This window comes from Idiotropiscis lumnitzeri, chromosome 13, assembly GCF_059441095.1.
Source record: "Idiotropiscis lumnitzeri isolate Australia: NSW breed Sydney's pygmy pipehorse chromosome 13, RoL_Ilum_1.0, whole genome shotgun sequence".
NCBI lineage: Eukaryota > Metazoa > Chordata > Actinopteri > Syngnathiformes > Syngnathidae > Idiotropiscis > Idiotropiscis lumnitzeri.
The window spans coordinates 5,708,976-5,727,233 of record NC_142403.1 but is presented as its reverse complement, the minus strand read 5'-3'; the positions used below and the strand labels follow the sequence as shown (position 1 = coordinate 5,727,233).

Sequence of the window (18,258 nt, the reverse complement as noted above, 5' to 3'; positions counted from 1 at the left end):
AAATGAGTTTGACACTCCTGATTAGAGCAACAATTCATTTTTTGTTATGCCCGCAGAGCTATAGTAGATGTTCTAGTAGGCTTTTTATACCACGTTGTTGCTTTCGATCATATGGCTTAAAGATTTGTGCGACACTGACTCCTGTTTTGGATCTGATTCTGTAATTTACCACACCTTAATTAAGGCTCTAGTCCAAGCTGAAGAAAAACAGACTGTCTTCACCATGGTCCACAGTATACATATTTGTTTTAACTTTTTTTTACCCCTCCCCTGACCTTTCACCTTTGAACAATGAAAGTGTGTTGTGTTGTAAGATGCTACAACAAAAATGTCACAGTTATTTATTTGGGGTTATTTAGAGGTTACCTCTAAAAGGCGCCAAATGTATGCCGCTCTAACTTAAGTTTGAATGTGATTGGTTAATTTTGAACACAGGCTGAGTTATATTTTGGACTTATCTTGGTCTCTTTTTGCCTATCAGAAAAACCTCGCATTTGAACAGTGGCATGTTAGCTTTTTATATCCATAAGTTAAGCATACTGTATACAATATCGTTTTTCTTAATTGTGTGGATACTTTTGGCAAACCGTTTGTTTCTTTGGCTTGAACATCTGTCCCCATAAACGTCTGTGCCTGCATTCACGCCGAAGCCCTTCATAGACTAAAAGTCACATGACACTGAGGCGAGAAAACTTGGACATTTTCACTTGGAGGGGTTGTAACTATTGTCACTATCTGTGTGACGACTTATGGAAAAGACAGTTGATTTACTCTACTCACTTTTTTTTAGGTACTCTATGAACACTTATAGCATTCCATATTTCTCTATATAGCGTTTTAACATTAGAAATAGAACTCAAGGTAGCATTATGTAGCCAAGTCATTTCCTGTCCACATAGGAAAGGCAAATGCTCTTGCAGTAGGTTGCATCAGTTGCGCATAGCGAGGCATGTCTGTGGAAAACCCCACAGCACCATTTTGATGACTGACGCACAGTCGAACCACATACAAGTCATAGTTCAGTGAGTGAAGGGAAAAGTGAGATGGTATTCACTTGGAGCCAAGGACACGTGACACAGCTCAAATATCAGCGAGTGCGACTGATAAGATGATTTACTGCAAACAATCAGTGGGTATGGCCTCAGCCCCGGCCAAAAGATAATGTTAGTTAATATGAAACGGATGACGAAGAAGGTCGCACATGCTGAGTATCAGAGTTCCAGCCAAGTCCTTTAAACCTTCCGGCAAATCAATGAGTACAATGATTAATAGATATCACACAGACACGTGAGTTTTAAAAAGCATTTTATTGCTTTTTTTTTTTTTGTTAGAAAAACAATACAAAATTCTGGAACAACTGGTTTTAAGTGTTGCCTTGAGTGAACTGCAATCATTCACATGGTACAGTAAAGTGCTTATCTTAAATCAAATTTGTTTTGTACTTTAAGGATGTATTTATTCCAAATGTTTTCCCCAAGGGCATCAAGATGTGCTAAAATCAGGCATTGGGTCTCATGCCTCAGCTCAAGGAGAGTTCATCCGCCACAGGCGGAATTGTTCACCTCACACTTGAGCTCAGTTAGGAAGGCTTTGCCAAGTATTGCTAGATTGCAAATTCTTTGCCTGTGGACTACATTCAAATTAGGGGAAGGGTTGACACTGTCTGCATGAATGAATTAAACACTTTCTTACGTCAAAATGACAAACATAAAAAGTGAGAGACTTAGAATAGAACTTTCTCCCCGTGAGACAGTCTTAAAACAACTGCTATTTCACAAAAAAGTAGAAATGATCATGACCGAGAACTCTTTTTAGACCAATAAGGATTTTTAGTATGGCCTTTTGGGTGCGCGCGTGATTGCGAAGTATCAAACCCGGTCCAAAACTTGTGATGCTCGAAGGAGACAAGAAAGAAAAAAATACTGAACTATATCAGGCATTTTAAAACCCCACAAGATTGCCTTAATCAACAGATTTAGCAAAATAGTTTCCCAAATAGAGAAGAAACAGCTGCATATACAAATTCAAGTCTTATTATAAGACATAAAACCCCATGATGGTGCATCTGTAGGTGATTTCGAAAGCTATTACAGTGTCCTGATATCAGCAGAGTGGATCCTTTACCAAAAAGGCAACTATTTCCAGAGTACCATTACTGCAGTGCTGGTAGTGGATAGTCAGCACCTGTCTGCTAGATTATGGCACATGATCCAATGTGCCAGGTCATGACTTCAACCCTCTTTAGTGAAACGGACCTAGTCACTTTTCACTGCCTATCACAGTCTCAGAATGAACTTTAACTTCACTCGAGAAGAAAATTATTGCCAACTCGTGAACATTTAAAAAAAAAAAAAAAAAAAAAAATACAACGGAACTGTCAGGGCAAGAAGGCTCGAGCTCAACTACAACTTCTGCCGACTTTCATACATGAAACAAACATAGGAAACCAGCCGGTGCTTCACCTGAAAAATCAACCACACCCCCTTGATAAATCATCAAGTAGAACATACAAAAAAAAAAAAGCCATACAAAAATGAAAGAAAAACAATGGCACATTCACATGGAGTTTTTAAACATGAAAAAATAAGGTAAACATAATACAGCTACACATTTGTGGAAGACTTTTTTTGTTGTTTTTCCAGGAATGTTTTTCCTTTTTTTAATTTTTTTTTTTTTTTAAGGCTGTGGGGTCGGACTGTCTTCAATTATTTCAATATTTGGAAATGGATGCCTCATTAAAAATAAGACAAAGCATTAAAAATGCTGATGATCCAAATAAGTGTATTCAATTAAATGACAAGGTCACATTGGCCAAAATGTGCTTTCCATACCCTTCAAGAGGGAATTCTAACCATCAGTGCCAAAAATATCAAGGTCAGCGCTGACGCGTACATTGATTCGCATATTAAAAAAATACAAAACAGAAAAAACAAACACTGAGTGTGGCTGTGGGACATAAATTCTTAACACAAAAAATGGGGGGAAAAAACCCAGCTAATTTTACTGTGATCATTATCACGAGAAACATACCAGACATTGCTCAAGGTTGCCGAGTCATTTTTGGGGCCACCAAATAGTAATACTTTCGACCCGTGATACTCAACAGTATGGCAACTGATCGTACAGCATTGAGCCAAATTGTATAAATTACATCATGGCTATCAGTTTACAGACATTCTCTGCTCTTGGAGCTTTAGTTGCGTAACCGCAAAGCCAAATGAATTCCAAAACTGCTTTGAGTGGAGAACAAAAAGAAAATAAATAGCTTTAACGATTCCCCAGCCACACAATAACTGCACCAGGCACATACAGCATTGGCTTACAGCTCTTCCACCTGCCTATATACACACCTTCATCTTGGCATATTGCATAAGCTTGTATGTATGTGCAGACTGACCATTCATGCATATACATACAGGCAAAGAGAACATTCCAGACAACTTAATTCACAGTGGATCCAGTTGTAAAGTGAGAGCAGCACGAGAGGTTGTCCTTTGGTGTCTGAGCTTAGTCTAAATCATAAGTGTTGCCAGATAAGAGGGGGAAACAAACAAAAAAAATACTTGACTTAACCTCCCTCCCCAAAAACCTGGACGTGCATCTGTATTTGCAGGCCCTGGGCTGATGTGCTTCAGAAGTGCTGGAGAAGGTGAAAAGGCATTTCGAAGAAGAGCTGCGGTCTCCCCTTACAGCGAGGCAGAAAGAGCCTGAATGGCGAGGGACCAAGGCCAGCTAGAGTCAAAGATGGGCAAAGAGAGGAGCAGGTCTTCGCAGAAGGTTTGAGGTCAACGTTGACGAAATTCAGGCACAGTCCCCCACAAGAACAAGAGGGGCCAAGAGCTGACGGAGCTCAGCAGCAGAGACGGGCCCACCCTTGGGCTGGCTGCTGCGCTGCCTTCGCTTGGCCAGCTTTGAGTTGGAAGGAGGAGAGAGGCGCATGGAAGAGCCGGCAGCAGTGACCACAAAGGGGGCCTCCAGATGATGCTGCGCCTCCATGCCATCCTGCTCAGCCAGCTGCCGGTTCACAGCCATGGCCTTGTCCGCAAAGAATGTCAGATCCCTCGCATTGCTGCTTCTGAGGCACAGATGAAATGACATTGAGTTGCACAGGATATGAAAATGTCCCGTATTTAGGATTAAAATCAACACGCATGGTCAAACTGCCTCACCTCTGATGAAAAACCGGTGTAGGCAAAGTGTCAGATGGACCCTAAGAGAGAAGACAAGCACATAAAGATGAATATTCCCCCATCACTAAAGCAAAATGACAGAGTAGTAGTGCGTGGACACTCACCCCCTGCACCCAGGGGTGCTGCAGCACCTGGCTGGCGCTAAGGCGATTTTTGGCATCCCGGACCAGTAGTCTGGATATAAGGTCTTTGGCACTTGAGGCAATATGAGCCCATTCTTTGTCAGGAAACTCATACTTTCCTTCCTGAATACTTTCAAACAGGGTGTTCTATGGAAGGAAAGGAGCAGTTTTGTTAACATCAAAAATGAAACCAAAGAAAAACATTTTTTAAAAGGTCTGAGTGATTGTTCCACAATCGCACCTGGCACCTGTGGCAGGGTTCCCCCAATTCCCAGCCACAGTCACCCCCGCAGTGGCCTACAAACGGCGGGTAACCGCTCAGCATGATGTACAAGATGACTCCCAAGCTCCAGAGGTCGCAACGCTTGTCATAAATAGTGGCCTCCTCGCTGAAGGCCTCGACCACCTCAGGTGCCATGTATTCTGCAGAGCCACACTGTTGGAAAAAAAACACATCGGTTAGCCACGGGCTTGTGGAAAAAAATAGCACACATGGGGAGTGAAGTGTTTTCTTTAGCTGCTGCTTCTGCTCACATTCCTCAGTTCAGCTGACACCTCGTGTTGAAGCTAGAGGCCTAAACTGGGACGATCTGTTAGAGTCACATGCTTAACTAGAAGGATGGGCCAGTTTAAAAAAAAAAAAAAAAAGGCACTGCACAGATTTTCTCTGTGTGGCAAGTAAAAACATGTTGTGAAAGATCCCTGCACAGCATCAAATGGGGCAGGTTTGCAGGATCATTGAGTCACAACTTGGACCAACCAGCTGCACACAGTACACAGTGGACTGAGGGCAAAGGCGGACAGGCTCAGCTCTGACGTTGCCTTGTTATGTATCCAAGACAAGAATTAGGCCAAACACAGAGCCCAGCAAAGAGGATTGGCCATCCTGCAGAACCACAGACTGGGCCGAGCCCTTAACGGTTACATAACTTCAAACACAAACAGTGCCTTAATAGAACAAAAAAGGAACAGGTCACTAGTTCACAAAAATCTACAGTTCTATAAGGCTTATGTGACACACACACACACAATAGACAATTCACGAGTACAGCAAAATCTTGACTTGATGGACCTCATTTAAATCTTCAGCCTTCATTTAAAAAAAACAAAACATAAAACGTGGAGTTTGGCTTGGAAGCGCAAGACTACTCGTCTCTCATCTGTAGGGGGCATGTTTACATTAAGCAAGACTATTGCACAACATCCCGGCAGCTCCTCCTGCTCAGGCTCCTCCTCCATATTTATGTCATGAAATATGCGGCACAGGAACCTGAGCTTAGACAAAGCTGCTTCTGTCGCAAGGAGAAAAAAAAAAAAAAAAAAAAAAAACCCACTTTCAAACCATGGACACGTCTGGAAAGCCAGCCTCAACAGAGGAAAGAAAAATTCTCAACAAAAATACAATACAATAGCAAGAAAAAAAAGGGGGTGGATTAGCTAAAAGGGTCAAACTTGCTTGGTCCACTTGCAACTGCTGCGGATAACATGAGAAAGCAGAAGGGGCCGGTGAAATAAGTACATCAATGCAAACAAACTCGCTGAAGCAGTATATCCGCTACTCACTCAAACTCTTCTTCATTTGCCGTTCATTACAAAAGCTGGGGCTTTCCTGTGACCATGTGACTTGTCAGCCCATAACGACGGCACTCATGCTCCACACCCCTGATATTGGTAAACAAAATTACCTGGTGGAGCCTTTAAAGGTCCTGCAGGCATAACTGCTTAAATTATGGCTCAGTCAGGCTGCTTCTATCCCAGCCATCGAGAGCTTTGATATTCGACCAGCCTTGCTTATTTTATGCTGGATTGACAGACCCGTATGGAGCTTTCTTGGTAAACCATAATTTAGCCTTTTCCTACATAAGTTCATCCAATCAACATTGCTCATGTTAAACGTTAAGTAAATGGCACAGTAGCACTGAATAAAAGTTAGATACAAAATAGCACCAGAGACAAATACAGTAGATGCAAAAAATGTCGACCTTCTTCAAAAGCAACTCTACAAAATCAGCATGAGTGGGGGCAGAAAGATGAAAATCAGATAACATTGTTCCTGACACCAAGGCCAAAAAAAAAAAAAAAAAAAAAAAAAACCTAAGCGAGGGTGCATGAGCAGTCTAACCCCCTCCTCTCCCACTCCTCTAAGCCAATCACATCTCAGTTGCTAGGTATGGGAGGGGGAGATGAAACCATTCTAGAACAAACCTTGTTTATCTTCTTTGTATAAAGAACATGACAAAAATGTAGGGTTGGGGGTCGTGGTGCATTAAATAAGCAGAGATAGGTGGATATCTCCACACAGCCTCACAGGTTTGTGCGTGGTTTTATAAGCTCTCACAATCCAACACGGCCTTGGAAGTTCCCTTCTGGTACATTCCAAGGCCGTTACATTGCTTCCTTTAACTTCCACAGGAGGTCACATGTTTTGTTTTTTTAATATCCAACCATGTTTTCCTGTATAGGCCTCTCCATTCATTTGTTTCCTCAATAGAAAGATGAAGTTACCACTAGTGCAATCAGCTCCCCAACACACAACATTCCTGCAGGCTCAAGCACACCCTCTGTCACCTGCTATCGTCCATCTATCAAGGACACAGACTACACACAGACCGTCTGTGTCAACACATGGCAAAAGCCAGAACCATTACATGGCGAGGGTCCCACTTTTCTCGGCACAGCTTTTGAAGCCTTGATGTTGTGACAACGGTGCAGGTCGAACAATCATAACCTCTTGGGCCTAAATATTTACAACTGATAAGTAGGACGTGTACCTTACACTGAGTGATATCTAGCAGGGAATTGCTGATACCATAAAGTGATAAGGTAAAACAGAAAATGCTGCCAGGCTGGGACAATGAAAAACTGATCCGTTGGCTGTGCATCAGACCATCCAGAATGACCAATGGGCGGGCAGCTTCGACATGATAAAGGTAGTTTAAAGCCCCAAAGAACAGCGCTTATCTGCAGAAGAGGAAAGGCACAAAACGACTAATCCAAGACGAAATTTAAGATTTGCACAATTTCACAACTGTGGGCCAAAGTTTTTTTTTTTTTTTTCGTGTTTTGAAACTTTCCTACCGAACAAATTTCCTATCAAATATATCCACGTCGAAAGCCACTCTCAATTATACACACTCAGCCGGCACTTTCTGCTCTATTTGCACTTCTGTTGATGTGAAACTACATTTTGTTGTTGAACTCAATGGCAAAGTTGATTCTTAATCTATTTATGACGGAGTATATTTGATCCCAATGACTCACCTCCACGCATTGCCACACCCCACACATACTGATCCATGCAGCACCACAATAATTTATAGAACGTGACAAAACATTAATCATGAACTTACAGGCGTGAGGAGCTCAGGGGTGGAAATGGGTGAGCTGTCGCTGTTCAGTTTGATACCACTGCCCAGGTCAAAGTCACAAATCTTGACTGGGGAAATCTGAGAGAGGAATACAAGATTAGAATAAAGATCTCATTTCCGGTTAAATCATTTGAGACCCAAGTACAATTGTAGATCTCGAAACCATCTAAACCTGGACTGTAATCATTATACTAGAGCAGTTTATTTAGCACCACATTAGTTCCCGTTATTTGAACTAAACAGAAATGTGTTTTCCCAGACTCACCTTGTCTGCACTTTCACAGAGGATGTTTTCAGGTTTGAGGTCTCTGTGTGCCATTCCTGGAAATTAACAAGCCACAGTCACACTTTTGGTTAGTGTATCACAGACAAAACAGAAAGCAAATATTGAAAATGTGAAAATCAAAAATGCAAAAAATAACCTATGCAAATGAATATTCAAAATGTCACCAGCGTGCGCTCACCCTTGTTATGCAGGAAGTCCAGAGCTCGAGCAATGTCCTGCACGACTACTCGGGCTTCCTGCTCACTGAAGTGCTGCCTCTTGTGAATGTGTGCCAAAATCGACCCTAATGGGAGCAAACAAGTATATCAGTTATTCACGTCAGGGGGAGGAGGATCCATTAAAAAAAAAAAAAAGTCATGCCAGGCATTTCAGATGGTAAAATAAACTGAACACTGGTGTGAGAAGAGAATGGCTGCAATTCACTGACCTCCTCGGAGCTTTTCAAACACCAGATAGAATTTGTCTTCCTCTTCAAAGAACTCCACCAATTCCAGGATGTTACTAAAAGAGAAGATGCAGCCAGTCAAGCAAAGTGCCTTCTGCCTAAACGTGCGCTCATGTTACTTGTATTTATTTATTTTCATTTTGTTGCATTTCATTGAGTTAGTGATTAGGATCGCTACCTGTGGCCCTGGCACTGGTAGAGCATTTCGACCTCACGAAAGACACGGCTGCGGCTATGGCCCGGTCTTTTTTCAATTATCTGAAAAAAAAGGCATATTTTAGTCGGCTGGCAAGTAAGGGAAGCAGGGAATACACTTGCTGTAGCTAAAAATAAAAGGGCATATACTGAATGGCACGCTTAACTTCGTGGACGTGCGCCCCTCACTGCTGCACAAAATCCAACATGTGTCCGCAGAGAGTTGATTACATGTTCCATATGCGGTGCCAAGTTAAGAGCAGGGCCTTCATTTCTACCACTTCCCAAAAGGCACCCCACCCTGTGACACACTTGCAAGGATACTTTAACCTACTTTGATTGCTGCCAGCCAAACTACGATAATGAACAAAGTCACAAAGCATCTCTACATTTAGTACCATGTGTCAGTCTTATTTAAATCACATGGGTGCTTAAGTATTCTTCATTTGAAACATTCCGTGAGCTAATCCCAAACTGTTTATGGTTAAAAACAAAACATGCGCTCTAAATATAACTGAGCTCTGCCATGGAGGGCTTAACCACTGAGGGACACCATCAGTTGAGCGTCATGCCAAGAGCATGATAGACTGCTGACACCAAATCAAAAGGGCTGAATGTTCCAGTCCTGGAGAGTTATTGTTTGCTTGGTTGTTATGCACGTCTTTCTTCCGGGCAGCTGGATTACAGTTGCTTTTGAAGAGCAGTATAGACATGCGTCTAGGATTAATACACAGACAAGAGCGCTGTGAGCACTCCAAAGCCCCTTGCACTCATCCAATCTGAGTCAGCAGCTCAACCGAGCACAATAGTTCATACAACAGGGGAGTCAATTCAACAACCTTACACATCTATTGTAGAAATACAGTTACGGTGCACATCTGTCTACAGCTCCAGTCATCATTATAGCCACAAATGTGCGCACACACGAGCTCGGGTTTTGAGAGTAATGCTACAAAGCAAGAGTGTCAAGCAAGCAGCTGAGCCAGGGTGGTGTTAAATATGCACAGTCTGCTGCTTGTACTCGGAGAAGCTTTGTTATAGTTGCAACACAAGGCGGCCACACTCGCAACTCCACTGTCTGGGGTCGGGGGGGATGGTAGACGGGACATCTGGCAGGAGCAGTCTGAGCCCCCCCTTTCAACAAGGAAATGACCTAGTCCACACGCCTGCTCCTGCAGAATGACAAAGTCCCATGGGGATCCACCAACGCATCACAGCTTAAACAACAGCAAACAGATTGTCGCATGACCAAACGCTTGCCCTCAAGTCTCCTTAATTATTAATTTGTACGATATGGATATTGGATGTGATCAGTAGGGAACAAAAAAATGATTTTGTGCATAAATATATACAATAGCTGTGGATGCCAACAAAAACGTCCAGTGTCATTTGGGTAGTTGTGCAAGGAAATAACATTGCACTTTAGACACTTGTGTAACAAAAAACGTGAGGCAATGTTTTGCTTCCTTGTGTGAGGATATGCAATCTTCAAAAAGGGAAGTCTGTCAATCAAAAGTAAAAAAAAAAAAATTACTGCAGAGAGCAAAAAGAGGAATAAAACCATGTAAACAGCCTGGGTCACAATGTTCAACCAGCATCGCCCACACCCCTCCTCCTCTATAAGAGGGTTTTGTTTTGGCAGCACACAATGTTCTCTCGAGCTCAGAGCATCCACTCACAAGGCAATAGGAGTCGAATGAATGGGAGGGTATATCCCTCCCCGCTCTGTGATAGGCTAACAGCATGTAAAAACAGCAAGGGGAGTGTCTGCTGACTGCAGCTAATTCCAGAGAAGCAGTAGCACACAAAGCGAGTCATGTGGCAGCCAATGTAAAGAGTCGCATATCCTGCATATCAACCAAAACTTCCTTCAACAAGAGACTTAAATAATAAACATATTGTACATTTAGACATGACTGTGTCTCACCTTGACAGCATACTCTTTGTTGGTTATGAGGTTTATGCATGTTTGCACCCTCGCATAGGCACCCTCCCCCAGTACTTCATCCTGTAGTCTGTATACATCTGTGAGAGGTTGAAAAAGTTGAATCTTAAGCATTCTGTTCATGCGACAGAATTTACACATTCAAGCTACAATCCACAGAAAATTATCTTACCCTCAAATCGTCCAGAGAAACTGTCGGTTGCCCTGCAACGCTTCTTCTTCTTGCTTCTCTTCTTGGCATCAGGGATGTCTATGGGCTGGCTGGAAGGTATATCTGTCACAATAGAGGTAATACATTATTACAAAGCTTAGGAGGGCGAGGAAGCAGCCACAATTACTTTCCAACTAAAGCATTAATACCCACCATGCCTTGGGGAGGAATCAAAATCAAATGTTGAATCAAGAAGATGAGATCCATTTTTGGTGAAGTCATCTGTCGCAAAAGGATTTTGGCCCTGGAAAGTAAAATATTGGAATAAGCAAAAAGCCACAACTTCTTCAATAAATTAACTCTATAATAATGTAGGCCGATGTCAAACTATAATACAGTCATTGGCGGGTTTTCGAAACGTATGCCTTACTTCGGGAAGCTGGATGTCTACTCAGGCAGTAATCGTCATAAGGTAATTGATTAACAAATGTGTTGATTGTTAGCAGTTATCGCGCACGTGCAATAACACGCGCACACGCACACTTCACAAACCTTAAAAGAGCGATGGAATCCAGTGACTTCGGTGATCTTATTTTGTACCATTTTGCTTTGATTAGGGTGATTTGTTATTAGAGGATGCGCGGCGGCTGCGGCAGTGGTGTCTGTCCTATCCGATTGCACTTTCTCCGAAACTGAGGTGTTTCCGAGACAGTTGCAAGAGATCACACTGGCGTGGGCTGGTCAGCTTTACCGGAGCCCTGCGGACAACGCAAACATGCAATGCTATTGACTCCGAAACGCTGTTAAATAACCCAAGTATAGCGTATCTTAAAAAGTTAATTACCCGGTGGATGAGTAAAATATCTAGGTATTCAAAATATTTAAATCCTGCCATGTGTGCCAATTAATTTGCATAGGCCACCATTCACATTATAGGCATAGTCATGTCATATTATGCAGACAAGAGCGCTCCCTTGCACAAGCTAAACAGCATGTGCTAAACTACAAGCTAGCTGCGTAGCTGCTGACGTAAAGTTGCCTTTTAGTGTTTCGTGTTGGTGTTTAGTAATCAATACCAAACAAAGAAACACAACCCGGTCATTTTCGCACACTGCCCGTACATTACATTCGATTTGAAGCCAAATAAACTCCGTTTGCACAATTGGTAGCCCATGAAATCAACATTCACCGTAAATAAATCACAGGTCTTATTTAAAAAGGCTACTAAAACATAGAAAAGGGGAAAAGATTAACTTACTAATTGTTAATTTTACAGCTCCAGCTTTAGCGTCGTGCAGACCCACTGCTTAGACAGCCGCAGAGGGCGGTAGTGGGGGGGACAGGCCGATTGAAGGGACGTGGAAGGTGTCGGAACCACAGCAGCTGCAGCGTTTTTATAACCTCATGGCTGACTCCTCCTTGGTCGCGCCCCTAAATCCTTCAAGTTGCGTCAGCAGGCTGGAGGGATCACGTGGTTTCTAGAAGCGGGCCTCGGTGGCCGCGCTCCATTTCGTATTGCCGGGACACTGTTAATTATTTTACTAGGCAAGACGTAAAAACACGACACTATTCAATTTATAAACGATTTTAAAATGGTGGCATGTCTATTTAGAAGCCCATTTACATAGTGTTTGCTGAAATCTGCACACTTCAACTGGTGTTTAGAGGAAAGCATGCGCACGAGATAATGTCGATACAAACGAAATGGTACTGCACCACATAGCAGTGTTTTGTTCCAGCCGCCCAACAACAGTAAGTATGGAGCACAAACCAAACCAGCACGTCATTGTTGTGATGTATCTGCTCAAGGGGGAGGAGAGGCAGGAGGCTGGTGCAACATGTCGACAGACAAGATCCACCAGTTTTGACAATGCCAAGCTTAATATCACAGGAGTGTTTTTGAATGTCAAGGATGTGGGTGTCATGTCATGTGCTGTTGTACTGTTGGAATTTAGTCACCATGCAAATTACTAGGGAATAAACGCTTGATTATCCAATGTACTCAACGCATGTTCATTTTTATATTGAAGAAGGAAAATGTCATATAAAGACACAACCAGCGAACCAAGATTTGGTCCAATAGTTTCTTCAATTATCTGGAGTTCAGAAAATAGTTCCAAGTCAGATATCCTCGTAAGCACCCGCATCAATCCATCGAAAAATGGCGGTTCTAAAATGCAGCCCTCACATTTTTATAGGGATTTTCACGATACAAATTTCTCTTTCATTGGTCAATGTCACCTCACAGGTCAAAGGCCATGATTCCAAAGTTGATCCTCGTTTGGTCCACAGTTTATCCCAAGGCTTGGCATCCTGCAATCTCGTCTGTGTGAGCGTGTATGTTTTCAGATCTCAAATTGTCGTGTCTTAAAATGTGTTTTTCGCAATTGAGTCCTCGTGAACCCGACAGTGTCAAATTCGTTTTCTTTGACGATACTGTCTTCTCAATTTTGTTGTGTCTTTGGGAGAATATGAAGTTTCTGTTCTTTCTTTTCTGTTCCCAATTCCCCGATTTGGGAATTAGGTGATGGTGATTCACTTGGAAGTGGCTGTTCTGAATTTACACCAACTGACCGGTACAAGATCGAAGGCTCATCTTCGGATATGCTGCCATGGATATTACGGCCCTGGATGAGGACCCACTCCACTGAAGTCATCTTCCTGCAGCACTTCATTCAATTGACTCTCACATTATCTCATCTATTATTGCATAGCATCATTATATGTGTCAAATGTTGCCCAGTTGGCATCCATTGCAGCCTGGTCATCCTGGAAGGGGGATTCCCCCATCTGTGGTCCCTTCTCAAGGTTTCTCACTTTTCCCCTAATGGGGTTTTTGAGTTTTTCCTTGCCCTCCTGGGGGTTAGGATCGGGGATGTCGATTGTGGTTATGTAAAGCCCTTTGAGACTGTCTGTGATTAAGGGCTAAACAAATAAAATTGACTTGACTTGACTTGACAAGTGTTGTTTGGCATCAGTTGTATTTGCAGATGCATGTGTGAGTTACAAACGTGGAGTGAAATTCATGAAGTCTATGGAATAAAACACATTTACTAGGTAATATATGAATAAAGAAATGTGAGAATAATATAAAACCAGTGAACACAATCATGTGTCACTACTGTGCACGCTACTTCTAGTTTCATTTGATAAATGCTTTTTGTTCAAAAAATTCTTAACACCTGTTGCAAATATGAACCTGTTAATGATTGACATTCTGTCACGTAAATGTTTAAGATAATGCCACTAACATAATACAATCCTCGGCCACCTATGTGTGTTCTGAGATCTCAGACCCAGCATTCATGGCCTTGGTCAGATGGACATTGAACCAAGCTGGTTTAGCATATTGACACACATGACCTCAGCTTCCTTGACTTTTCCCCCCCTACAATGCACACATGCAGACGCTCACACGCAATTATATTGACTCACATGGCCAGGGAAGAATTATTCACTTTGGTGTATTTTAATTTTGTATTATTCAAAGCAATCAAGAAATAAAAACTAATGCTAGACATATGGCAAGTTAACAAAGGCAAGTATAAATTTCATTCTATCTGGTTTTGATCATGAAATTTGGGAATTTATTCGTGAACAAGTTGAAGGGAATAAAGAATATTCTATTAATAGTTGTAGTGTAATTAATATTTTTTTGCTGAAATGAACACAAGACTATATTACTCAATATTACAACAACAACAAAAGGCCTCGGGATGCAGCATATAGAATACATCGACACTCGATACACAAAGGCAGGGTCAGTTACAGCCTAGGTAGAGTTCCTGTTTCTCATTTGGTTGCTGTATGTTGTTGCTCTGGAAGTGTGTTTCATAAGAATAATTACGATAATAAGTTAACGGCTATGCTAACCGTACTGCATTAGCATAGTCATCATAAGCTACTAGTGACAGAAGGTGATGCAACGTTGCTGACGTAGGAAGCCGAGCACCTCCTGAATTGTTTAGCAGTGCCAATAATAAGTTCAATCATAAATATAAAGAAAATAAAGAATCATAAAATGTTCATTTTTTTTGGACTTTGATCAATAGAAAATGTTCTGTCATGAGTTACAGTAGAAATGATTTCTACAAAGTAATGCGTCCCAGTGAGCTAAACTGCAAGGTGAGGGTTATGGAGAGTCCTTACAGCTCACTTGTTTTTGTCAAGTGTGACAGTGCACGAGGCACTTTTTGGAGCCTGGTAATGAGGCTGTCTAAGAGCCGCGTGCAAAGTTTGTCTCATGCTTGTGATAATGAAAGAAATCCAAGAACCCTAACGATCCAGAAACATGCAGACTCTCTGAACAGCCGCTAATTGTGACATGCCAAAGACCTGACATACTCATGCTATATTCAGTTATTAAAAGCAAAGTTAATTTGACAAAAGCACATGTGGGGTAGTATATCAGTTGGAGTGCATGTATACAGTGAAACATTCAAAGGCTTCAACAAAATAAAAATCTAGAAAATATATATATCTCAACTGACAAACTAAACTTGGCTTCCAAACTGTGACCATGGGTCACAATGCATTTTCTTTTCCTTTTTTGTGTGATGCCTCCACCGAAGGGTACCAGTGATGACAATGAGGAAAGTGCTGATTGATGTAAAAAAAAAACATTGCCAGAAATGCAACATGATAAAGAGGCTGAGGCTTTAAAAATCCAAATAGCAATACCTATAAAACATCACTAGGTGCCAGTCTCACTCTGGAAGAAACCTAGTGTCCACAAAGAGTCAGTGGTTTTAATTTACGTCGTATTTAATTCAATACATTTTCTTTGTATGTGTATGAGAATTAGTTAGTTAGCTATATATATATATATATATATATATATATATATATATATGACAATTTGGTATTGTTTTGACCCTAAACCGTGTGTTTGCTCTGTAAAGACATGGGCTGCTCTTGGTATGAACTTTTGTTCTAGTCTACTGTGAATAATACATGCTATTGTTTATCAAGGGAGTCTAAGCTGAAGCCATGTAAGGTTTGTTTTCAGTAGTTTGCTGTCTTGTGACTGGAGGCTTCTTGCCTCTCCTCCCTGTTTGAGCTTCCACGCCTCCAACATCCACCCGTTTGATAGAAAACATTACGCAAGCGCATGGCCAACTGTCCCTCCCTTTCTATCTGGCAGCACATGTTGTAGTTGAACGTTTTCGAGAAGACACAAGATCACACAACAACACGCAGGGGGTGGCACAGTGTTACTGCAGGTCAAAAGAAGTAGGCTAGCTTATCATAAACAGTTTTATGTGACCACATTGTCATCTCTAATGGCACACAGAGATTCTTGGTTTGGCTTTTAACTCTGAGAGCATGCTTGAAATTTATCATGGTGTGCCCCTGTTGATATTTTCCATATATCCCGTCGATATGCTGTTGCTGTATGCGAAGGACTGTCGGCAGTTAGCAGCGCCAAAATATAGATGCAAGCACGTGGCCCCACTAGCTAGCTACTGTACTCACTGTACTAAAACACAGTTTGCCTCACAGAAACTATATGAGTCCCAAATTTGGAGGGCTGGGAGTGGTTGTGTCTGTAAATCATTCAGAGACAACCAGCATGTTTCTTTTTGGTTGACTACCTGTACCTGTCTTTGGAGTTATTCTTTCTGTGTGCAGCCTGCATGTTCTCCCTGTGCTTGTGTTGTTTTCTGCAGGTATTCAAGCTTCTTGCCACATAAGGGTCCTAAAACTTGCATATCTCATAGCTTACTGAAAGCCCAAAGTCAGGTAAGAGAGGCTCTAGCTCATCCGTGAACTTGATAAATAAAAGCGCTACAGAAAATGGATGGATGTTACTGAACTATCTATAAAATCGTGGCATCTAAAGAGCCCCATGTGCATGTGCGAATGCATTCACATGTAGCACAGAGCAAGCAAGCCTAATAAAACTGCCAGAGTTTGAGATGAGCGCACTAAAGGCAGCCAGTAGTAAAGTATCAAATGATGTTGCATACCTTCCTGGTAAGTAGTAGTAAGGTCAAAGTGCTCTTTAAGTTGTGTTTTTTCTTTACATGGAATCCAGACATTTCAGACAGGAAGGCTTCACCAAAATTGATGCAATTCTGCTTGAAAACATAAATCAGATCCTAGTTCTATACTGCGTATCGTGTCAAGGTCATGGGTGATCCCCAGTGGACTTTTGGCACAAGTGGGACTAAAACTTGTCACCAGGGAATCTCAGTACACATCCCGTTAGAGACATACTGTCCAACCATTTGCACTTGCGTTCACGTGTAAGTCAAGCAAATGAACTTGTTTAATGTACTACTGTACATCTGTTGATTGTATAAGAAGCAAAACATAGCAGGTGTATAAACAATATGTTCTCCTCCAACTTGCAAGAAACCTTTATTTTTACCTTTATTCTAAAAACCTTTATTCTTTGCTTTACACTTTACTCTTGTTATATAACCATGACAGTGTATTTCAAAGCTTTTTCAAATTAATTCTGTCCTCAGATTCCTAGAAGATCTTTTCCGCAGGGCATAAACACAGCTCTGAAACCGTTAGGGTGTGTACATTTTCCAAGCTTCTGTGCTGAGTCATGAAACCTACCAAATTTTTCTCTTACGTGCAAATACTGACACTGTGCCACCAAAACAACAACTCGGAGAGGAAGTGGACACTCTTGAGTCTGATTGGTGGCCACAAGTTCTTCCCACTTGTCCGTGGCCTTTGGCTTGCACTTGCCCTCACGTCTTGCGAAATTCACAGCCCAGTCAGGGGCGGAACGAACACACACACACACACACACACACCCCCACACACACACACACACACACACACCCACATACATACGTCAGGCAGGGGGAGGAGACAGTGTGCACCAGACACACAAAGCACGGCTCATCTTGCACGTAGCACGCGTAAGCTCGCAGGAGTCCATTGAATAGAGCACCGAGAGGATCGGGTTGCTGCAGGCGTTGAACTCCCTGAATGCTGATGTTATTGTACGGCGCAGTTACATCATGTGGAATTTTTCAAACTAAAATCAAGATGCCAATGCTATGTATGTGTTTAACCCAAGAGTTTGCAAAATGGGCTCTGGGGAACTCTGTATGTTCCTTGTGGCGTAACTTGTGGGTCCATGAAATAATTTTCAATTATATCGTATCATTTGAAAAAAATGCATACCAATATTTGAGGGACGGCCTATTTGCAAGTCAATGTTTGCGAATTTGCCTTTTCGTGGATTTTTGTTGCGTCAAACTATTCTCCGTCATTCAATAATAATAAAAAAAAAAAAAAAAAAAGAAAACATACTTTGGTGCCATCTGGTGATGCACTGAGGGGTTGAGTTTCATTTAGTCAGGCCATAGCTTTGTCAAATACAAAAAAGTGATGCACCATCTTGTGGCAATTTCAAACTTTTGTGCGAGAGTAGACTTCGGCCAGCTTTTCGATATTTGTTGTGGCATCACTTTATTCCTGAGGGCTTTGATGTAAAAACAATTATGGGTGTGACACCGGAAAAAGCAGTGAGCAGAGCCGGGGAATTTACAAAATGTTGCCTGTCCATCATTTGTCAGTGGCCTGAGCAC

At 41.9% G+C, this 18,258-nt stretch overlaps 1 protein-coding gene and 1 long non-coding RNA gene across 2 annotated transcripts; one reads left to right on the top strand and one right to left on the bottom strand.

Moving 5' to 3' along the window:
- Nucleotides 1-1,288: 1,288 nt before the first annotated feature.
- mknk2b (MAPK interacting serine/threonine kinase 2b) lies at nt 1,289-11,498 on the bottom strand. The gene is made up of 13 exons (XM_088313041.1): nt 11,255-11,498; nt 10,916-11,006; nt 10,724-10,825; nt 10,534-10,631; nt 8,590-8,669; nt 8,394-8,467; nt 8,145-8,249; nt 7,946-8,001; nt 7,663-7,758; nt 4,554-4,748; nt 4,295-4,459; nt 4,170-4,210; nt 1,289-4,075 (listed from the first exon to the last, which is right to left on the bottom strand). Exons 1-13 carry the CDS (start codon nt 11,303-11,305, stop codon nt 3,802-3,804), a joined length of 1,428 nt encoding a protein of 475 aa, XP_088169167.1. The 5' UTR covers nt 11,306-11,498; the 3' UTR covers nt 1,289-3,801.
- Nucleotides 11,499-12,898: 1,400 nt separating this feature from the next.
- On the top strand, nt 12,899-13,655 carry LOC148324121 (uncharacterized). The gene is made up of 2 exons (XR_015846403.1): nt 12,899-13,039; nt 13,227-13,655. It is a non-coding gene; the product is annotated as an uncharacterized LOC148324121 (long non-coding RNA).
- The last annotated feature ends 4,603 nt before the right edge of the window (nt 13,656-18,258 follow it).